Source organism: Notolepis coatsorum (assembly GCF_963971535.1).
Source record: "Notolepis coatsorum genome assembly, chromosome: 1".
Classification (NCBI taxonomy): Eukaryota; Metazoa; Chordata; class Actinopteri; order Aulopiformes; family Paralepididae; genus Notolepis; species Notolepis coatsorum.
This window is the reverse complement of record NC_140165.1, coordinates 131,949,874-131,974,101: the sequence shown is the minus strand read 5'-3', so window position 1 is coordinate 131,974,101 and position 24,228 is coordinate 131,949,874. Positions and strand designations below refer to the sequence as shown.

Below are 24,228 nucleotides of genomic sequence, written 5' to 3'. Positions count from 1 at the left end.
CTGCATCAGCGGGAGCTTGGTGCTGGATTTTGCGAGAAGCATGCAGCTGCAGAGCCACAGAGCAGCAGTGTTTTCAGCTCCGGTCTGGGGACCGCTCAGCAGCGCCCCCCACCAAACAGCTGAATTGCCAATGGCTGAATTAGAGTACTGCACCGTGCGGGCACCGCTGGTGGGTTCTGTGGCTCTGCAGCTGGATGCTTCTCGCAAAATCCAGCACCAAGCTCCCGCTGACAACATCGTTGTCATTCCTGCTTGGTGAAGCAACGATGAAACAAATGTAATGATTGTTTTGTTCATCGCATAGGCTATTTAACTTTAGCCTATTTTAATACAATTCAAATAATCAAATTGTGCTTAGAGGGAATTATTTTCACTGGACATTATGACATTATTTAAATGTTCGGACTTCAACAGACTTCAACTTTTTTCTCACAACGGGTCAAGTGCATCTAACATGCTTTGCACCGTCGCCATTCCTTTATGCCCACATCGCCCGAAATGAACGTTACGTTATCAGAGGCAGAGCAGAGCCATAGAGAACAGTGTGGACTGAGGAAAGGGAAATGGGGGGGGGGGGGGGTGGTGCGTGCCTTTGGAAAGACGATGAAGTCAGTCAGGAGTATATTATAGTAAACTGAGGATTACTGAGGATGGACAGATAATGTTGATATTCAAATATAAAAAAGTTTCGAGAGGAGTGGAAGTTTGAAGACAGACTAGACTACAATATGATGCGGGGGTGGTGAGTTGAAACAGTGTGTGTGATTGATTGATTGATTGATTGATTGATTGAAAAGTTTATTAACAGATTGCAGAATGGGTACAGTACAGTACAACTCAATACATACAATTGTTAAGGGGATGCAGACCAGAGAAAGACTTGTCTTGTTTACATCAGGGTCCCCCATTTTCAATTCATCATAACATAATATGATGTGTCCCGACCCCACTTCTATGTTTCAATAAATTATTTGCATTTAAAACTATTAACACTGACTCATTCCTTCAGTCCACTAAAGATTATGCTAATATTCCTTATGTTGTTTATGATATTAATTGAAAATAGCATATGAGAGTATTATAGTAATAATAACACATGGCGATATACTAAAAAGCTATTTATAATTTTTGGCTGGTAAAAATTCTGCCTGGCTGGTAGTTTTTAAAATCTACCAGCCAAATGGCTGGTAAGTCAAAAAGTTAAGTTTGTTCCCTGCCTGTGAGATATAATCTTGAAAATCACGGCAATTTTTTTTTTTCACACCAGCCGGCTCCAGCTTTGACATGACACCGTCATTTCCTCGTGTCTAAATCATCCGGTTATAAACTCATATTTTGCTAATAACACTTACTGTAGAATCATTGGTAAACAAACGTAGTGCTGAAAATATACACTTTGACTGCTGTTTTGATAGGGTTAGGGTCTTTACTCTTGGCTACATTTGAAAAAGAAACACAACATTAATTAATACAGACTGTATTGATCTATTTATGATGTGAAATAAATCTCGGCCCGATACCGGGCCAATCGGGTTTAAGGGGTTCAGGCGTGATGATTTTGGAAAGTTTCTAAACATTATCTTTAAACTTCTAGAACTCTGAAGCTGTCAATGGCCAGCAATTCCAATCTGTGCGCTTGTACACCTGAAAGGGTTAATGTGCCTGGTTCCTATAGGCTGAGAGAGTATTTCTAATATAGGAGGCTGTTTTGCTCTCATGGATATGCAGTGTCACTGGTTTCACTATATGTTTTCTTATTACTGTACACTGGAGTAAGAAATTGGACATCAACGCTATGATTATGACAACAGTGGTCCCAAAGCCCGCCTGAAGAAGCTTGACCAAACCATGTCGTGTGAACTTCCAGAAGTTATCAAATCAGTTACGCTGCTTATCCATGACAACAAAAACATGACGGCCCAGATAACAGACAGATACAACAAGACAGATAATTTAAAATTAGGCTACTTCAAAATGAAAATTTTTAATCATTTGTAAAACTGTTTCATCAAGAGTGACATGATTATTCATCTTACAAATGCAAATCGATTTAGAATTATCTCTTTGATGTCTAGTGTTTCTATTTTCTTTCATAGAAACCACACTACGCTACTACTGTTTCCCCATTTTGAGAAGTTCTTCTTTCTCTATCATCCAGATCGTCTGAGTCCTCCATTGGACATTCAGCTGGAGACAGCCAACTGCACGGCCTTCAGTGTACGATGGAAGATGCCTCGACGACATGTCAGCACCATCACTGGCTACAAGGTAATACAGAGCACAGATGTCTATTGCCGTTATATTGGCCAATACAGTATAAGGCCTTATGGCCATGTGTGCAGAGGTAGCCCCCCTCACCTATTCCCCACCTGTCTTCTAAAGCTAACAGAAAGCCTTTCAACCCGGCAGCCATCAAATTATCGCTTCTTAGGTTGTTAATCTAATTTCCTCTCTTTTTGTCTCCACGAGAAACCCATTTCCTCTGTCAGCTGCAGCCCTACCTGCTTTTAAGATGCGTTCCCAACTGACCGACCCTCCTGTGATTTGGCCTTGAGGGCTTGCTTGCGAGTTAGAAATGTCTGGTGTGTTCCCCCACAGACTCAAATCCATGTTTTCAAAAGGGCAGGATTGGATTGAGGGGAAAATGGTGAAGCTAGCTCTTAGTGCTTTGTTGATTGACAGATTTTTCTTTCCCCCCACAGGGACATTTGTTGACATCCGTTGACAACTCGTGAAGGACGTGTCCTTTTAGTGGCAGAAGGCAACGTGTTTTTAATCAGTAGTTGATGGTTAAATTGGCCTGGGTGGCTCAAAGCATCTCTGCAACGGCATAGTCATAACATAATTATGCTTTTTCATTTCTGGCAAAGGGCAGAGATTGGAACTGATGTCAACAGTCTCCTAGTGTGTGTCTGTGTTTGTGCAGAGTGCACCTGGTTGTAAACAGCATTGAATGCATGTAGCAAGCTACCATGTAGCCTACTTGCAACATCCTGGCTGCCGGGTTCAAATCCGGCCTGTTACCATTGTTGCACGTCATCCCCTATGTTTCCTCAAAGCTTCTTGTCATTCGCTATTGAACTATCCAATGAAAGCAGAAGAGTCCAAAAATATCTCAGAAAAAAACATAAATGTGGAATTATTTTGTTCTTAACACTTTCAGCGCCACGCTTAACACTTCAGTGCCACGCAATTCGGTTATCATTATCCCTAGAATGCCAGCCTTCTGGTAGTTTCTGTGGTCGTTGCACTATGTTTGCGAAGTTGTGTGTGTGAGAGACACGGTGTGACTCATTTAAAAAAAAATTATTTCTCTTTCTCCAATTTTCTGTTTTTTTCCCCGTCCCAATTTGGTCGCCGTGCCAATTCCCCCCCTCCCCTACCTGGCTGCTGTATGCATGCTCCGATACGTGCGGCAACTGCCAGTGACGTCTTTTCACTTGGCAGCAAGGACTCTCATTGGTGAAGTGTAACGCGTGGGAGGGCACGCAATCTCCACCAAGTCCTGCCCCCACTGAGCAAGCGCCGAGACCTGACCTGTAGGCGTCGCTGTCCACAACGCCAGATTCCCACCCACCAGCTTCCCACCCCCTAATACTGCCAATTGTATTAGTATGAACGACCAGCCAAGCTGGTAGCAACGCCGAGAGCTGGGCTCGAACCCAGCATCTCCTGCGTTGGTGACGAGCGCAATCTCTGCTACGCCACCTGACCGCCCCCGGTGTGACTCATTTTGACAAACATTACTTGTAGTCCAGCATGGGCATAATTACATAATAGTTTGTTTCCACACGCTGTAGTTTGTAGTTTATTACACGCTGAACATCGCGCATTTCCAAGATAATACAGTCTTTTTTCATAGATAGCAAGATAAAACGCGTTATGTGCAATAAGCCCAAACCGTTCTGGCTGATCCCCTGAAACCCAGAATACTCCCAAATCAAAGGTATATGACATGTATATATGTGTAACGGTTGTAACAACGTCACCTTCAAACTTCGATGCCCCGAGTGGGAGTTGAACCCCGGTCTCCCACACCGCGGGCAGCAACACAGACCGCTATACCAAGAGGTGAATTCACTTCTTTGTACCGTGTCTATGTGTCTTTTGAGGATGTGAGAGTGAGTTTAACCCATAGCACCGCTACTCACCCCAGCCCTTCTTGACTGCGCTTCACGATACCATCCGTTACACTCACCTACCTTAAACTCACTCCACTCCACCCAAGGCATCCGGGTCAGTCGGCACCATTGTAACGGTTGTAACAACGTCACCTTCAAACTTCAATGCCCCGAGTGGGAGTTGAACCCCGGTCTCCCATCCCTATGTCTATACACGTTTCAATGGTCAAATACGCTTAGGCAATGGAATTTCTAGGCGATCAATGTGAATCTATGTCCCAGCAGGAGTGGCCACTGGCCAAACAGAAATGAAAGTTAGAGTGTGATTCAACCCAAGCCATCGCTAGGGATGGGTACCGTTCACATTTGAACCGATACCGGTACCGGTACCTGTGAATCGATACCGGTACCCAACGTAACTTTTTTCTGTACTTTAGTCTCTAAAAATTGAATCTACCTAAAATTTGTTGTAAAAAAAATTCAAAACATAATATTTAATAAATAAATTATGTATTATTATTACTTTATTATTATTTACATCGTACTGATGTAAAGCACTTTGAACTGCAATCCCCTGTATGAAAGGTGCTATACAAATAGTTATTATTTATTTAGAACAACATATATATATTTGTTAAACATGTTTTTTTTTTTTAATAAACATAACATTTATTTAAAGATATGTCTGTGACTGTGTGTATATTATATATACACACAGTCACGGACATATCTTTAAATAAATGTTATGTTTATTTAAAAAAACATGTTTAACAAATTCACTAAAAAAGGTACACATCTATTTATATACAAAATAAATAAAGGTATTGTATTTTACAAAATAACAAGTATAAAACAAGGGTAAACAAACCACTCTAGCAACAATTAACTATTCTGCTGATAAGAAAATAGTCAAATACACATCTATATATTTAAATAACAAATAAATGAAAGTATTTTACAACTGATTAAACAAACAAACAATCTAGCAGCAATGAACTACTCTGCTGCTGATTGAGTATTCTAGCAGTTCTTTTCGCTCCACCTCCGCTTTGGAGAAGACCTGCTCTGCGGTGTGTTTGGTCTTACATAACAGCCTGTGGCTTGTTTACCGACGTCACATCCGCTACTCTTGTCTACTCTTAGCTTACGGAGCTAACGTTATGTCAGACGATTAGCTAACGTTAGCTTAACGTTAAATAAGTTACAAATATGTGAAACTATATGGCGGCTGGGTGGCATAGCGGAGATTGCGCTCGTCACCAATGCAAGAGACTCCGGTCTCGAATCCTGGTGTCAGCATTGCCTGCGGCTTGGGCCAGTCGTCATACTATCTCAATTGACAGAGGTAGCGGGTGGAAGTCGATGGGTGGGGATTGGACGTTGTGGACAGCGACTCCTACAGGTCGGTTGGGTGACGCCTGCACAGCAGAGACAGGAAGTATCGGGGGCAGCGTGAGGCTCGCACACGTTACTCCTCGCCACTGAGAGTCCGCGCTGTCTGGTGAAAAGATGCGACAGGCTGCCTCCTCATGTACCGGAGGGGACACGTGATGCAAGTGTAGCAGGGTGGATTATCCCTGCTTCGTGGGAACGGTTGCTGGCAGTCACGAGGTAGCTGGACACAGCAGAACTCTGTCTGACTGCACCCTCGTCTTTGGGCCTGGGGCGTTGACTGGAGGCTGGTAGTGTGAGTGGATGGGGCCCGGGATTTACCAACCTGGTCTGGTACTCTGGTCTTCCTTCCCTGCAGCAGGGCGGTCAGCAGTACTCCCCAACACGCTCCCACTTCCCCCAGTTGCTCCTTAAACCCTCCCATACCTCGTGACTGAATTGTAATCAAATACTCTGAGTTCCCCCCGCAAGCAGTACCCTCCCTCAATGACCCTAGAAACCTTACAATGAAGAGGGAACGGTGGAATAGGAAAGGGTTAATTATATTAACATTACCCACACCAAAAGGATTGTCAACCGGCCCATGGATAGACACACACACCAAATCTCCCATCCGATTCTTTAATGTTATGTACTGGTCAGTTACAATGATCTACTACTAGTGGTGAATTGGACTGAAGTCCTACTATAGCTCCTGTGTGCAACTCAATACCTCATAAACACGTATATTATACACCCACCTCTGGGTTAATATCAGGGATAATATACTTCACTGTGTTTGACTCATCACCCATGTCTGGGTCTTCACCCTGTATAATACCTCAAAAGGCTTTAATTATACGGCCAGAATAATACCTCAAAAGGCTTTAATTATAATGCACCAGGTCTGTAACTTCCCCACAGGGAAAGGGTTAAGTGGATGGGAAAATATTATTAAACACACATGTTATCACGCTCAAAGGAAAGGAACGAAAACAAAAGTGTTGGCCCACTAATACCTTGCAAAAAGCCCTATTCTAATGCCGGCATATATAGTCTGGGGTACCCCTTAGACACTGGTTGTTAGTGTTCACTTCGCCCGCAGGCCGCACCACACTGTGTAACGTGCAATAGATCCTGGGCACCGAAGCCCTAATGTTACTCTACCAAAATGGCGGCCACGCCGCTCCACCACCGTCCTGGTGGCAAGATGGCGTCAAACGCTCTCGTCGCAGGTGCTAGCAAGCGGGGCTGGGGCAGGTGCAGTGGTGGGTTGAGAGCGCGTGCTGGCGACCTCTGCTGGACGGGACGACTCCCGTGCTGGCTGCTCCCAGCCGGTGCAGAGCTGATGTAGAACGCCGGTGAAGACAGCTGCTGACGGCCGGAGCAGACTGCTTGTAGGTCCACGCACGTATCTGGGCTCGCACTCTATACCGGCACAGTAACTGCTATAACCCGACTACTAAGGACTCAGATATGGTATTAGCCGCACGCTACTTATACCGCACACAGTAGCTACTATAACCCGATAATGTTAGTACTTTGTTCTGTACCGTTCGCTCACACACTATCGCTGGTACTCCTAGGATGTCACGTCAACTAGCAAGTACTTCCTATCACCCGTCGCTATCCCACGGGGCTCTCCAACATAACTTCTGCAACAGGGCTCTCCAGAGGCCCCGTCCGTTGCGACTGTTCGTGTTCAAGTTCACTGCCGAAGAGGTTCTCTTTCCGTCTTCCGCATTATAGTTTATTTCAAGATTAAACCAAAAGTCCCAACAGGCTAAAGTATTGAAGCATATTTATACTCTTCTAAACTTGGCATGTTTCATTTATAGGCGGGTTATTTCTCATTGGTAGACTCTCACTGTATTGGAGTGACTGGTCAAGTTTTGGTGCAAGCTAGGTGTGTCTAATAATTTCTGTTATTGCCAAATCTTTATAAACTGCGTTTCATTCTGGCTCTGGTCTTTCCACATCTGCAGACTCCAATCCAGTTTGCGCTGGAGTCTATGAGGTTCATTTCAGGTCATGACCGAGGTTAGATCCAAATCCAAATAAGAACACTAGAAAACATTCCTTGCACCCCTCCTGGTCCATTCTGACAGTTTGCTCAAAGAATATAAATGTCGGTGACATGGGATATGTTTTGTAATGACCTGTATCCATAAAGGTGTAATCTATTTTTTATATAGGATGTGCATTATATGGCATTCTGCCACCACAATGTCATTTTAGTTTTTTCCTGTTCCACCCTCTGTGGAATGCAATGTATTTCCCCATTGACCATTTCTAAATCGGCTCGTTTTAGATAAATAAAGCATTAACGTTGGCATGGTGTACCTTTCTGTGCGTATTTATCCACAATCTATAGCTCAACATGAAAATATTCACAATTAATCGTAAAGGTAGCAAAATAACAATGTTTATGTTTTCGTTCGCTGGGAAACTACACTGCTATTTGGCGCTGCTGACCGACGTCACCACAGCGTAGCCTCCTGCCTACTAGTCACAGACCTAGGATCAGATTTCCCTTACATTCCATAAGCTTAACAATTCGTACAATGGGTAAATAACTGACCCTGAATCTGTGGCTAGTATCTGTTTCACCCAACACTAGTGCTCCGTGATCATAGCCATTTATCTCTAAAGCTAACCACTATTTGTAAAAGCCACAACCACGTTACCAAATTTGTATTTAAAATTTAAATCGTATAACGTTATTTCTCTGCATATTAAATCACTGTAAATACTCATGTAAATCATTGTGTCGTTGTACATATTGTGTATAGTTTATAACGTTAGTAGCTAGCTAGCTTGCTAGCCGGCATTACCGAAACTCCTAACATGCCCGATTTAAAATGGTTCTTTGTATACCTTTGTCCTCACAAACAAAGTATTCTGCCAGGGAACTTATGGATACGACAGTAGTAGTAGTTATAAGGTGTTTGAGCTTGTAACGTTAACGTTAGTTAGCTATCGTGGTAGCCCCTTTCGTGACTGTGATGCACCGAGTGCATCACAGTCACGAAAGGGGCTACTATCGTACTATCAGCGGGGGGTAACGTTAACGTTAGCTAGCTAGCTTGGTACTATCAGCTCCCCGTGACAGGGAAAAGGCGACAGCCTAACAGACCAATAGCGGCTGTGTACTGAACAACAGGCTGCCTACTGGTAAGTGTAGTTCTTTTTTTACGACAAATTAAAAACCTTATAACTACCTTTGTTTCAACCAAAAATGCTTAAACAATCATGTTAGTGGTAGAAGGGAACTCATTTTGTGCAAAAATGGAAAGCTTGCCAATGTTCATGCGGCAGAATTGTTACAATAGCCGATAATCCGTTTTCCCAATGATAAATCCCTATACGGGTGGAACAACCAGTGACGTCAGACTACACCTCCCTATAGGCCTACTTGCACTTCAAATAATTGACAACAATAACAATAAGCACTCAGACATAGTGTGATTTATGTTTCTGCCAGTGGGTGCTCAAAATAGTTGAATGCCCTACCCCCACGCCCAAGATAAACTTTCTGCAATAATAGCCTACATGATTTGTTGCTATACGGATTTGGAAAAAGTTGTCAAACGCACACATTTCCGACACACATGCGCAAACACACACACACACACACACACACACACACACACACACACACACACACACACACACACACACACACACACACACACACACACACACACACACACACACACACACACACACACACACACACACACACACACACACACACACACACACACACACACACACACACACACACACACACACACACACACACACGTCTAGAACAAACACCCATTAGGAACGCAGCTCTGCCTGTCAGCTGGTAGCCCGAGGCTGGGCATACAAGTCAAACTATTCTTAACACAGCTACTAAATATAAAAAATTTGATTTGTTTTTCACTCACCATTGATGTTACTTCTTTACGAGGAAAGTGTTACTCCTTGCAGCCGTGCGCTTGATGAATTCATCTGCGATTACATCCAGGTTCCTCTTTCGTGACACATTCTTGTGACGTGAGCTTGTAGACCTGTTTGAATGCCAGAAACATTTGACGCGCCGTCGTAGCACTGGTGACTGGCCTCTACATTTACCGATTGGCAGTGAGACTCATCAGAACGTCTTTTAACAGCTGAAAAAGTGTGTCTGCTGTTGTTTTTGATGTCTCATAAAATCCAACAAAAAGTTCCTCTGGCTCCAGATTTTCAGTCACAAAACGGAAGCAGATAGACACCTGCTATTTGACCGTGATGTCGGTTGTCTCATCCATAATCACAGAGAAAAACCCAGCAGACTGTATTTCTTCAATTAACGTTCTCAGCACATCATGGCCCATTATTTCAGTCATCTCGTTTAGGATATCATGAGATAGCCACTTGCTCTCCTTACGAGCCAGCCATGACTGTAATTCTGGGATATCTTGAGCACGCAAGTTTAGCAACTGGGTCATTGGACTCCTCGTCTGTTTTTCCTCTAATGGCTAATCCCTGACACGAAAGATATTGGATAGACTAGAGGTTAGAATACCCAACAAAGCTATTCTCGCATTCAGCCATCTGCTTTTGTTTACCAGCAGACATAGAAGCGGCAACATTAACACCTGCATTAGCAGCGGCAACCATGCTAACAGCAGCTCGATGCAGATTTGACTTTTCGTGGAATCGGTATCGTTCTAGTGCTTTAGCCCAACTGGAAAAGCCATCTCGTACAAAAGCTTTCAAAGATTCTCGATTGTGTGTTGTGCTGCTGCCGCCGGTGCTGCCAGCTTCCCCTGCCTCCAAAACATCATTTTGGGTTACCACCACTCTGCCACACACACCATCCACCTTACACCTGACCACCACCCCACGTGCCCAGTGCGCTTGATAGATGACGCAGTCACGCTGTCGCATATAGTAGTGACAGTATGCATATTACTATTTTACAAACGTGTCTAATGTGAAATATATAAGCATGTAAGCAAAACTAGATTTTTAGGTCTGTGATTGAAAGTGATTGTTAACATTATATTTATTTAAATATTTATAAAAAAAATATATATATATATAAAAATATATATATATATTTCTTTTTGCGAGGCCTCCTAGGTGCGAGGCCCTGTGCGACCGCACCTCTCGCACGCCCCTTGCGGCGGCTCTGGTGACAAATAAAACAAAACTTGAACTTGAACTTCTGAAACTTGAACTTGAACTAGTGATGGAGTATAGGCTACAGGTTTTCTTAAACTTTAGTTTAACTTGAGTCAGGCCCCAGGGCCTATTAATAGCTAGCCTATTATAGTATTATTATACTGTGACTCTAAACCCTGCTTAGCATCCCTTCACCTATTGACACTCCAAAACAAAAAAATTAAACAAAGCGCATTATCAAGCAGGGCTCTTTTGTGTAGAGGTCGCTGCACCTTTAAGTAACCTTTTTGCATTGGATTTTGTTTTTGTTGTTGAATCAACTAAAGAGGAAAGAGTGAATATTAAATATAAAGTTTACATCATTCCTATTTAGTTGATTCAACTCAATAAAGCCAATGCAATAAGGTTACTTGAAAACACAAGTTGAGACAATTTATTATTATTATTTATTATTTATTTGTGCGTGTGTGTGTGTGTGTGTGTGTGTGTGTGTGTGTGTGTGTGTGTGTGTGTGTGTGTGTGTGTGTGTGTGTGTGTGTGTGTGTGTGTGTGTGTGTGTGTGTGTGTGTGTGTGTGTGTGTGCGTGTGTGTGTGTGTGTGTGTGTGTGTGTGTGTGTGTGTGTGTGTGTGTGTGTGTGTGTGTGTGTGTGTGTGTGTGTTTCTTTCAGGTCTTCTACACAGAGATGAGGAACAATCGTCCAGTCAGCACAGCCTCCTTGTTGGAGGTTCCTCTCAGTCTGGACATGCTGACCACAGTGAGTAGCATCATGAAGGCCTCCATCATGCTGCTTCTATCTCTCCTCCATTAGAACAACTGCAGCCCCTGCAGAATACCATTACTAAGTGTTGTAGAATGGTATAGTATACGTACAGACAGTATTCTTATGAGGTGTCCCCTTTCAGAGTTCCATGAAGCTGCTGTGATGTCAGGTGGGTCATGTGAGGAGTCCACAATGCAATGCAGCCGGCTGTAATGTGGATGCCTTCTAGCCATTACTATTCTGTCATCGTCAGTACCACACCAGCAACTAACATACTAGATGTTATTTTTGTTTTATTTGTGCTTCTAGTATAACAACAATCTTATGTTTATTTATTTTATATCTACATTTATTATTTCTATAATGTGGTAATTTTGACTTAAGAATGGACTCTTGGTATCAAAGTACTTCTTGGGTCAAATTCGACCTTATAGCAACTCTCAACACACCTGTGGATGATGTCACTTCCTGCTTTGCTTGGTATATAAACATTATTGTCTGTGAGAACATTTGCTAGCCATCAACACTGAGGAAGGAACATACATTTTTCCGAAACATGTTTGTTTCAGGCTGCCATTAAATAATCAAAATCTGTGAGTGCTGGTCCAAGCGTATTGCTTTCTTTTTCTAATATACTCCATGGGATTTCAGCACCCAGTGTTATATTTTGTGAGCGCAGTCTATCTTGACTTATCAATGGTATAGTGTTACCAATACAGGAGGGTACCCAGGTGGCCAGCATATTCGGGACGAATCCGGCTACTGGTCGGCACACTCGGCTCAGTCTCGGCACGGCACGCCAAATATGAGCCGGCTCTGGCCCGGTAATGGTTGTTGTAATGGCTAGAAGGCATCCACATTACGCCGGCTGCGTTGCATCGTGGACTCCTCACATGAACCGCCTCTAGGCTCTATGGAGCTCTGCCATTGCTTGTGTGCGATGTCATAAACACAGCTCATTGGCCACGGTTGTCATTTAGTGAGTATCACCCATTATTTGATTACAATCACCTGTTTGTCTATCAAGATGTCTGCAATGATAATGTAATGTAATACTATATAGTGTCTATTAAGATTTGTTTGTAAAATCCACTGATACAGGAGACTCCTACAATGTATATCCTACTGTAATAGTCCCCATTAAGGTTCCGAGTTCTTGGTGAGATGTAATCATCCCACCCTGCAATGTAACGTGTACACAATGTTCCAAATGGTTTCTAAAGAGATATACATGAGAAGAATGGATGGTGACATGGGACTGGTAATGAAGTCCAATCAGATTGCTGCAATTCTTTGGGTACCTGTTCCATTCTCAGAAAATAACAAGTTACCCCTCCCAACTAAAGAGGGCTTACTGCCTACCTCTGCTCTTATTTTCTCATAGGGGCAGTTTGATGGACAAGCAAGCTTTGTAAGTACCTCAGTTAATAAGTACACCTCTCACTCATGTCATTTACTATTACAATCATCATTGAGCAGAGTTTCTGTATGCATTACATGAGGACAGGGACAGGGTGTCCTGGACAGGGTGAACAGTTTCAAGGACCTGGGAGTCCACATCGTGAAGGACCTGACATGGTCAACACACACAGACACTGTGTTAAAAAAGGCGAAGCAGCGCCTCTACCACCTGAGACAACTCAGAAAATGCAGAGTATCAGGGAAGATACTTGAGTCTTTCTACTCTGGGGCTGTGGAGAGCATCCTGACTGGGAACATCACTGCCTGGTTTGGCAACTGCACTGCCCAGGACAGGAAGGCTCTACAGAGAGCAGAGCGCACTACGGTATTGCAGTGTACCACCCCTACAGGACTTGTACACCAAGAGGTGCAGATCCACAACCTGCAGAATAGTGAAGGACCCTCACCACCCCAACAATATCCTGTTCAAGCTGCTGCAGTCAGGCATGCGCCTCCGCATACATGCAGCAAGAACAGAGAGACCACACATCCTCACTTGAACTCTCTCACACACCCACACTACAAAAAAGGCACTGTATATTTGTATATTATTGTATATAGTACTCATTACCTTTATTTTTATTTTTCTCAAAACTTTGTTTATTGATGTTTTTTTCGTTGCAATATGAGATGAGCACAAGGTCAAATTGTACACATATATGTCAGACGTATTGCACATATCTACATATAAGTAGTCAAAATATAGGTCTGTTGAATGTAGACAATATACATATTGCACAAAGCTACATATAATTAGTCAAAATATAGGTCTGTTGGATAAACAATATACCTATTGCACAAAGCTATGTATAAATAGACAAAATATAGGTCTGTTGAATGTAAATAATATACATATTGCACAAAGCTACGTATAAGTAGTCAAAGTATAGGTCTGTTGAATATATAGACTAAAGCGAGTACACCACAAAATAAATATAGATATTGTTTCGGACATACAGTCAATTAAACAGATATGTACACTCAGGACAAGGACTGTACAGCAGAAATAGAGGAATGGAACAAATGATTTTTTTTTTAAGTGAGAAGGTAGACATCAGGTTACATTTGCACAGACATGTAGATAGGTCAATCGACTGGACAGTGCTAGGCTAGGAGTGAACATTATTTATGGGGGGGTCGATTGAACCTTGTTCCCCAACATAAGTAAAGAAACGACCCCATGTTTTATAAAATCTTATTTTCTCCATCTTAAGGAAGTGCAAAATATCCCTGAGCCACATAGAGTGAGATGGAGGAGTGGGTGACTTCCAATGCAGTAAAATGAGACGTCTAGCCAGGAGAGTAACAAATGCCACCAGGTCAGCTTTATATCGTGGCAGAGACAGGGTAGTAGGGGAGATAGAGACACCAAAGCAAGCAGTTATGGCAGTCGGGCTGATTGGGATCTCAATACTATTTGAGATAGTTTCAAATATTTCAGACCAAAAGTGTTATGGTTTGACACCAACCCCAACAGCACGGCACAGACAGGTAGTTCAGAGTTAGCCAAAAACCATGGGCGTATTTATTTCCAAAGTAACAGGGAATAGATGAAACAACAAAAGGTACAAGTGGGGAATGTTATGGGCGGAGCAGCCTGCGGCTCTGCAGATCGTCTCGGGCTCCCTCTGACAAAAATCGGCTGGGTTGATGAAGGAAAACCAACTCACATTGCATGATGAATGTGGCACAATCCTCGAAGTTACCCTCGAACAAACGTGATTCGGAGAGACGGGGCTCCCGAGGTGCGAGGTCGGGAGGCGCGGGGTCTGCCGCGGCTGCGGGTGGTGACCTGGCTGAGACTCCTGGGACAGGTGGGGTTAAAAGCAGGGTGTTAAATGCTGCACTAAGAGCCTGTAGCTGGTGCAGAATAACAGCCTGCTGATTACCCTGGGTAGTCTGCTGGGTGGCCAGAGTGTCAAGGGCCTCCAGAATAAGCTGGACCTGGGCCCGGAGGTCCTGCACAGCAGCCGCAGCCGCACCTAACTGTAGGCTGTGGTCGTTGGTCAACTCGATCTGGACCGCCAATGCTGCCCTAACTCTGTCTGTGTCGGCTGGGGTCATCATGGTCGGGTCGTAATGTTATGGTTTGACACCAACCCCAACAGCACGGCACAGACAGGTAGTTCAGAGTTAGCCAAAAACCAGGGCGTATTTATTTCCAAAGTAACAGGGAATAGATGAAACAACAAAAGGTACAAGTGGGGAATGTTATGGGCGGAGCAGCCTGCGGCTCTGCAGATCGTCTCGGTGTAGAGAGGGTGAAGCGGCGTTGCGCCACTGCCTCTGCGGCTCTGCAGCTACTCAAGGCTCCAACTCAGGGAGGAACGGAGAGAGAGAGAGGGTTGTCAACAAACAAGCCAACGGAATACAAAGGCAGTCCAGTCCTCCTTAGCTGAGTCCAGTATAATCATACGTGACTTAATCTTCAGTGTTACCAACACACAAGTTTAGCTGAGTCCAGTACAATCACACGTGACTTAATCTTCAGTGTTACCAACACTCAAGTTTAGCTGAGTCCAGTACAATCACACGTGACTTAATCTTCAGTGTTACCAACACACAAGTTTAGCTGAGTCCAGTACAAAACAAAAACGGCAAATCTTCAGTGTTACCAAAACACACAAAAAACAGAGAATCCAAAAGGTTCGTTCCAAAAACTCACCAAGGCGCAAATGCGCAAAGCGGGCAACGAGGCACAGCTCCAACAGATGACAGAGAAAAGCAACAGCGGCGACTTACATAGACGTCCTGAAGAAAAACAGACGAGGTACAACACGGGGGGAACAAACAGCATCCAGAGGTAATCCAAAACGACCCGACAATGAATGATAGAAACCCCAGAGTATATGAAGGGCTCTGGTGAGCTGATTACAACACACATCAGGTGCGTGACGGTAATTGGTACTTGACCTTGAAGCGTGTGGTGGGCAACAGGCCAATCCTCACAGTACCCCCCCCTCCTCGGTTGCCACCCGGCGACCCACCCGGCCTCGGCTTGCCCGGATGGGACCGAAGGAAGCCGGTGATCAGGGGCACTGGAGAGGGGGACAGAGACAGAGGCCCGGAAAGGGGGACCGGAGACGGGGACAGAGGACCGGTGAGGGAGGCTGGAGACGGGGACAGGGACCCGGTGAGGGGGGCTGGAGACAGGGACAGGGAACCGGCGAGGGGGGCCGGAGACGGAGACAGGGGCCCGGTGAGGGGGCTGGAGACAGGGACACAAGGGGAACCCCGGGGCGAAGGACTGGACGCCGCCTGAAGACACTGGGCATGACAGGAGGAGCTCCACCCCCTGATGGTGCCGGAGGACCAGGCGATGTGGGGCTCATGCAGCGCGAGCCAGGGCCGACCCAGGACTACCGGGACAAGAGGGGATCTGGTAATAAAAAACTCGAGTCTCTCAACGTGGTTACCAGCAACGGTGAGGAGGACAGGACAGGTGCGTTGAGTGATCTCAGCCAGGCGGTGATGATCCAGCGCGAAAACCTCCAAGGGCCTCTCGAGGTCCTCAAGTGGAATGTTGGCCCGGGTGGCAAACTCAACGTCCAGGAAACTCCCATCAGCACCAGAGTCAATGAGTGCACCCACCGTCGCCCGTTGGTCCGCCCAGGCTAGGGTGACGCTCGTCAGACGGTTAGGTGGTGCACAGGTGTGGGAACAGGAAAAACGGCTCACCAGGATCTCCTGGGGTCCTGGCGAGCCTGGTCCTCTTGGCCGGGTAGGGCAATTGGAGATACGGTGTCCATCCCGGCCGCAGTAGAGACAAAGGCCGGACCAGAGCCTGGACTCCCGTTCGGCCGGGCTAAGGCGGGTGCGTCCCAGCTGCATGGGTTCCACCTCGGTCACAGCTCGGGAGGGAAAAAAACCACCAGTCACAGAGGGAGCAGGACGGTCAGCAGAACGGTCACAAGGACGGGGGGTCTGGGGAACGTCTGGGGGTCCCAGTCGTGCTCACTCACGCCTTCTCTCCCGGAGGCGTCCGTCGATGCGGATAGCGAGGCTGATTAGGCCCTCGAGAGAATCTGGCTCCTCTTGGGTCGCGAGCTGGTCCCTTACAGTGTCGTTGAGCCCCTTCAGGAAGGTGAGATGAAGAGCCCGATCATTCCAACCGCTCTCGGTTGCGGCCAGTCTGAACTCCAGCGCGTAGTCGGTGACACTGCCACTGCCCTGCCGGAAGGTGCCCAGCCGAGCTCCCGGGTCCTGGCCACGAGCTGGGTGGTGGAAAACCCTTCGGAGCTCTGCCACGAAGTCTGGGTAGGAGAAACAAAAATCGGCCCTCATAGACCAGGAAGCAGTGACCCACTGTGCTGCTCGGCCTGTGAGCAGGTTAGTCATGTAAGCTACTCGGGCTCCCTCTGACAAAAATCGGCTGGGTTGATGAAGGAAAACCAACTCACATTGCATGATGAATGTGGCACAATCCTCGAAGTTACCCTCGAACAAACGTGATTCGGAGAGACGGGGCTCCCGAGGTGCGAGGTTGGGAGGCGCGGGGTCTGCCACGGCTGCGGGTGGTGACCTGGCTGAGACTCCTGGGACAGGTGGGGTTAAAAGCAGGGTGTTAAATGCTGCACTAAGAGCCTGTAGCTGGTGCAGAATAACAGCCTGCTGATTACCCTGGGTAGTCTGCTGGGTGGCCAGAGTGTCAAGGGCCTCCAGAATAAGCTGGACCTGGGCCCGGAGGTCCTGCACAGCAGCCGCAGCCGCACCTAACTGTAGGCTGTGGTCGTTGGTCAACTCGATCTGGACCGCCAATGCTGCCCTAACTCTGTCTGTGTCGGCTGGGGTCGTCATGGTCGGGTCGTAATGTTATGGTTTGACACCAACCCCAACAGCACGGCACAGACAGGTAGTTCAGAGTTAGCCAAAAACCAGGGCGTATTTATTTCCAAAGTAACAGGGAATAGATGAAACAACAAAAGGTACAAGTGGGGAATGTTATGGGCGGAGCAGCCTGCGGCTCTGCAGATCGTCTCGGTGTAGAGAGGGTGAAGCGGCGTTGCGCCACTGCCTCTGCGGCTCTGCAGCTACTCAAGGCTCCAACTCAGGGAGGAACGGAGAGAGAGAGAGGGTTGTCAACAAACAAGCCAACGGAATACAAAGGCAGTCCAGTCCTCCTTAGCTCTTCAGTGTTACCAACACACAAGTTTAGCTGAGTCCAGTACAATCACACGTGACTTAATCTTCAGTGTTACCAACACACAAGTTTAGCTGAGTCCAGTACAAAACAAAAACGGCAAATCTTCAGTGTTACCAAAACACACAAAAAACAGAGAATCCAAAAGGTTCGTTCCAAAAACTCACCAAGGCGCAAATGCGCAAAGCGGGCAACGAGGCACAGCTCCAACGGATGACAGAGAAAAGCAACAGCGGCGACTTCCATAGACGTCCTGAAGAAAAACAGACGAGGTACAACACGGGGGGAACAAACAGCATCCAGAGGTAATCCAAAATGACCCGACAATGAATGATAGAAACCCCAGAGTATATGAAGGGCTCTGGTGAGCTGATTACAGGTGCGTGACGGTAATTGGTACTTGACCTTGAAGCGTGTGGTGGGCAATGGGCCAATCCTCACAAAAAGTTATGCAGGGAAGGGCAGGACCAAAACATGTGACTATGTGTAGCAGGGGCACGGTGGCATCTGTCACAGGTGGGATCAATGTTGCCATAGATCTTGGCTAGCCTGACTTTAGTAAAGTGTGAACGGTGAACAATTTTACATTGGATCAGTCCGTGCCTGGCACAAATTGAAGAGGATTGGACCCGGTGTAGAATATCCTCCCACAGGTCTTCTGTGATGTCCTCACCCAGGTCCTCCTCCCATCTCCTCCTGATCGTTTCTAATGAGGTAGGACGCAGTGAGGAAATCAAGCCATACAGGACAGATATAATACCCTTTTGTGACCAGTGTAGGCTTTAGTAAAGTGTCAATAGGAGTGGCTTCTGGGAGTTTGGGGAACTGTGGGTTGATATTACGTACAAAACTGCAGACTTGCAAGTATCTGAAGAAATGTGACCTCGAAAGAGAAAACTTGTCAGACAGTTGTTCAAATGATGCAAAAATATTTTCTATATATAAATCACTGAATGTTCTAATACCAAGAGGGGACCAGGAGAGAAAAGCTCTATCCATCACAGAGGGAGGGGGGGAACAGGGTTAGCTGTAATTGGAGCTAGTAAAGAAAAAGATTGTAAACCAAAATGTCGTTTGAACTGATTCCATATCCTGAGTGTTGATTTGACAATAATATTTTTAGAGTAGGGAGAGGTGAGAAAAAGTAGAGGTGCGTGAGCAAGAGCAGCCAGTGAGGCAGGGCTGGAAGAAGAGGATTCCAAAAGCAACCATACAGGGGATGAAGGTGTGTCTTCAAACCTTGCCCAATGTTGTAGTGCTCTAAAGTTGGCTGCCCAATAATAGAATTTAAAATTGGGCAGAGCCATCCCTCCCAGAGGTTTTGGTCTTTTGTAGTAGGGCTTTACCAAGCCTAGGGACTCTCCTATTCCAGATGAACTGCGACACCAAACTGTAAATTTTCTGGAAAAATGCTTGTGTGAGAAAGATGGGTAAACATTGAAAAAGGTATGAGAATTTTGGCAGGGAGTTCATTTTAACTGAGTTGACTCGTGCCGTTAAGGACAGGGGTAATAGCGACCATCGTTCAAAGTCTTTATGCAGTTTGCTTAACAAAGGGGAGAAGTTAAATTTAAATAAATCCTTAAATTTGTCTGTGAAACAAATGCCAAGATATGTGAAGCCAAGTGGGGAAATTTTGAAGGGCAAAGTATGTAAGGGGTAATTTCGACCTTCAGCATTCAGAGGGAATAGCTCACTTTTATCTAAGTTTAGTTTATATCCTGATAATTATTTCACAGAATGAACTGAAAACGTCAAGGGCAGCTGGAATAGAGACAGAGAGATTCGATACATATAAAAGCAAGTCATCCGCATAAAGTGAAGTCTTCTGTTCGATGCCAAACCTATGAATACCAGTTATGTTAGGATTTGATCTGAGAGCAATGGCCAATGGTTCTATTGCGATATTAAATAATAAGGGACTCAAATTGCAGCCTTGCCGAGTAGAGCGAAAGAGAGGGAAATATTCAGAATCTGTGTTGTTGGTTCTGACTGAGGCTATAGGGGAGGTATAAAGCAGTTTCACCCAGGTGATAAATGTTTTACCCAAGCCAAATCTCTCCATGGTGTAGAATAGGTAGCTCCACTCCACCCGGTCAAAAGCCTTCTCGGCATCTAGTGAGATCACAGCTTCTGATAATGAGGAAGAAGAAGGATTATACATGACATTAAGAAGCCGTCTAGTGTTAAAAGAAGAGTACAGTTTTTTTATGAATCCAGTCTGATCTGGGGAAATAATAGAGGGTAGTACCGATTCTAAACGCATAGATAGTAGTTTGGAAAGAAGCTTTGAATCCACGGATAGCAAACTTATAGGACGGTAGCTCCCACATAGGAGAGGGTCTCTGTTCTTCTTCAAGATTAAGGAAATTGTGGCCTGAGTAAGTGTATGGGGCAATTTAAAAGAGCAGAAGGATTCATTGTACATATCAATAAGAAGTGGCGCCAATTTGCCAAAAAACTTCCTATAGAATTCGATTGGGTAACCATCGGGGCCTGGGCATTTACCTGCCTGCATGTTGTGAGCAGCCTCTTCAATCTGCTCTATTGTGATAGGCTCATCCAGTTTCACCGCTGAGTCAGAGTCAATTTTAGGAATATCAAGAGAGTCAAAAAAGTTGCTAAAGGCAGATGGATCAGTGGGTTGTTCTGCAGCATAGAGAGATGAGTAGAAGTTTTTAAATTGTTCATTAATTTCTTTGGGATCTGTAGTTCTACCTGTTGGAGTTTGGATTTGTGGTATTTGATGCGAAGCTGATGCCTGTCTTAATTGATGAGCTAATCGCTTATTCGCCTTATCTCCGTATCTGGATTTGAATAGTCATTTTTCGGTATGGGTGGTAGTCAGAGTATCGAATTCTGCGTTCCTTATATAAATCAGGTGATGGAGCGATAGAGTAAACGTTGTCAATCTGAGTGATCTGTTTGTTTAAATTATCTAATTTCTTCCTTCTGGCTCTAATCTCATAAGTGCAGTAAGAAATTATTTCCCCCCTTAAGTATGCTTTCAGTGTCTCCCATAGTAAGGAAGCTGAGATCCCAGGCGTCTTATTGATATCCAAAAAAAAATCTATCTGCTTGGAAATAAAAGTAACAAAATCTTCATTCGATAACAAACTAGTATTCAGTCGCCAGGGTGGTCGGGTGTTATCACATCCCCTAATTTGCAGTTCCATTAGAACTGGAGAGTGGTCCGATATGACAATAGTATCATATGAGCAAGATAGTACTGATGAGATGAGCCGATTGTCGATCAAGAAATAATCAATACGAGTGAAGGTGTGATGAACATGAGAGAAGAATGAGTATGCTCTGCTAGATGGGTTGTGAAAACGCCAAGGATCTGAAAGTGAAAACTCTTCCATAAAAGATTGAATGGTTTAGCAGAGCTTGAAAGTACTGCATTTCTGGTAGATGAGCGATCCAATGATGGATTAAGCCAACAATTGAAGTCCCCTCCTAATATTAGATAATGTGTGGAGAGGTCAGGTATCGAAGAGAACACAGATCTAAAGAATTAGCTATTATCCCAGTTAGGGCCGTAGATATTAAGCATAATCACTGGGGTGCCACAGAGCTTTCCAGTTACCAGCACAAATCTACCATTTGGGTCAGAGAGAACATCTGAGCAAATAAAATGTATTGATTTGTGAATTAAAATTGCCACACCTCGAGCTCTGCTCTGAAATGATGAGTAGTACACTTGCAAGGACGCGAGAAGTGGGGGTGCGACGGGTGCTCCAGCACCCCCTGCTGGCGGGGAGGGTAACTGCAACTGCAAGGTGGTTTTGGCCTTTATTCCATTGGAATACCGACGCTACTCAATGTCATAGAGCGGAACGGCACTGCAGATTTACCCTATTCTTGGAATTCATTGCCAGATCCATAGGGGCGCTGTCTCGATAATGCAGTGTTATTAAAACAGCGTGTAGCCACTCATGAACCGGTTGGGATTCGAATAGACGCGGCCTGGAAGCGTCAACGCGGAACTGGAAATCCGTTGGTAAAATAAATAGCGGCCTGGAATAGTTTTTGTTTTGGGACAATTCATAGTAAAGGAATATATCTGTCGGCGATGTTGTATGCGGGAACGAATTGCAGAGAGGGAGGACTGTCTGAAGTGGAGAGTGTGTTTACTTGTGTCTCAAAAGAAATGTCTCATCTGATTTCTTTAATAATAATAACCTGGACTTGCTGCAGCATATGCATCCGGATATTCTGGACTCACTGGACATTCATGTTGTCATGAAGGAGTTTATTTCCACCACTCCTGAACGCAAGACCACCTTCTGTGTTTTACCGTCTTCGGAAAAGGTAATGTGTGTTATTATTATTATCGCTCCTGCAGCTATTGTTGTTGCGACAGTGACACAGAGGGCGCAACAGCCAGATGGGGTAAGCTGGGCTGTGATGTGTGCATCAGAACGCTCAGAGCGCGGAGTTGGGCAGCTGTTTTGATTGAAAAGTTTGATTGAAAAGTTTATTAACAGATTGCAGAATGGGTACAGTACAGTACAGCTCAATACATACAATTGTTAAGGGGATGCAGACCAGAGAAAGACTTTCGTCTTGTTTACATCAGGGACCGTCCCCCATTTTCAATTCATCATAGTATCCTAGTGAACGAGAGTGTTGGTTATGAGTTTGACTGACAGACATGTGGAGCTGTTTGCAGATAGCGAGCATTTTGACGTGTTGCGTGGTGGCGATGTCTCGCAGACAATACAACTACAAGTATAATTATATAATATATATATTTTATATAAAAAAATAAATTATATAAAAAAAAAAGAATTAATCAAAAACGATCGATATCTCAGCACCCCCACTCCCCGCGGACTTCTCGCGCCCCTGTACACTTGTCCAACCCATCGTTTACGTAGTCTGGTATAATCAGATAGCTTGAAATTAGTTTCCTGAAGGAAAGCTATATGAACCCCCAAATTCTGAAGATGCCCCCGTACTTTACTATGTTTGATTGGCTGATTTAAGCCCTTACAATTCCAACTAGTAAATTTGACCACTCCTCCAATCTGCTGTGAGGTTTTAGGTTGAGTCATAGACTGGTGTTGAGTGTACAATGAGTAACATCGAAAAGTATGTCCTAATAGTATTTTTAATGTGCATTGGGCAAGTCATAGAAAAAACAACAACAGTATAAACATTGCACAAAAATAACTGTAAATGTAAACAAACCCTTCCCTCCCCCCTCCCCCTCCCTCCCATGCTGATGCGTCTCCTCAAATTGGACGCGCGCATAACCCACTATTACTACTCTTAACACCCCCTAAGAGAAACGAGAAAGGGAGATAAACACCACCCCTTCCGTGGTTAAGTGACAAATGTTAATATTGTGAGATATCGTAGTCCCAAAATGAAATAGTCTGTATGTGCTCATATGGACATGAATTATGAACTTGCCGTTCAGCTGATGGTTACAGTCTGGGGAACCGCTTTTCTGAGTTTAGTGTTTATGAAAGTCGAGGCGGCGGCCGGGTCTTCAAACGTGTGCCTTGAACCACTCTGCAGAGTGATTTTCAGAACCGCAGGAAACATCAGCCCAAACTTGATACCAGGACAGGCATGGAGTTCACGTTTCACTCCTCCAAACGCAGCCCTCTTCTTGGAAACAGCGACGGTGTAATCAGGGAAAATAGAGAGCCTTTTGCCTTGGAAGAGTAGAGGGGTGTCACGGGAGGTTGCGCTGGCCCGACGTAGGATTTCGTTCCGGAGATGAAAGAAGTGGACCCTGATGATGAGCGGACGAGGCGTCTCTCCCTCTTTGGGTTTAGCCCGCAAAGTGCGATGGGCTCTGTCGAGTAGGGGCTCATCATCCAGGCCCAGTAGGTTCTTGAGTAAGCGGCCGATGGATTCCGTTGGGCGCGGACCCTCCGAGCCCTCAGGTATCCCCACGAGTCGAAGGTTGTTCCTCCTCGATCTCCCCTCTATGTCCTCACATTTGTCTGTTAATAATGTCACCTGTGACGTGAGCTCCTTAACAGTGGAGTCAAGCGAGGAGAGCTGGTCACTGTGATCGCTCGTCGCACGTTCCAACTCGCAGATGGTTTGCCCGTGTTCATTTATTTTCAGCAGCAATGGTTCGGTAATATTCACCAGCTCCGTGCGCACTGCATGGATTTCAGCTCTCAAGTTAGTTTGCCGATGAGTCAATTCTGCCACAAATATCTTCCTTCAGCGAGTTCAGCATTGATTGTAA

At 45.1% G+C, this 24,228-nt stretch overlaps 1 protein-coding gene across 2 annotated transcripts in view; it reads left to right on the top strand.

Annotated features, from left to right (window-relative positions):
• egflam (EGF-like, fibronectin type III and laminin G domains) overlaps positions 1-24,228 on the top strand; it is a gene marked incomplete at both ends in the record, with an annotated part of 149,530 nt that overhangs the window by 24,082 nt on the left and 101,220 nt on the right. For both annotated transcript variants that reach the window (XM_084325750.1, XM_084325749.1), the window contains 3 exons: positions 2,159-2,268; positions 11,318-11,404; positions 12,795-12,821. In XM_084325750.1, coding sequence (XP_084181876.1) covers positions 2,159-2,268; positions 11,318-11,404; positions 12,795-12,821 — 224 coding nt within the window. The remainder of the gene's footprint in view (positions 1-2,158; positions 2,269-11,317; positions 11,405-12,794; positions 12,822-24,228) is intronic.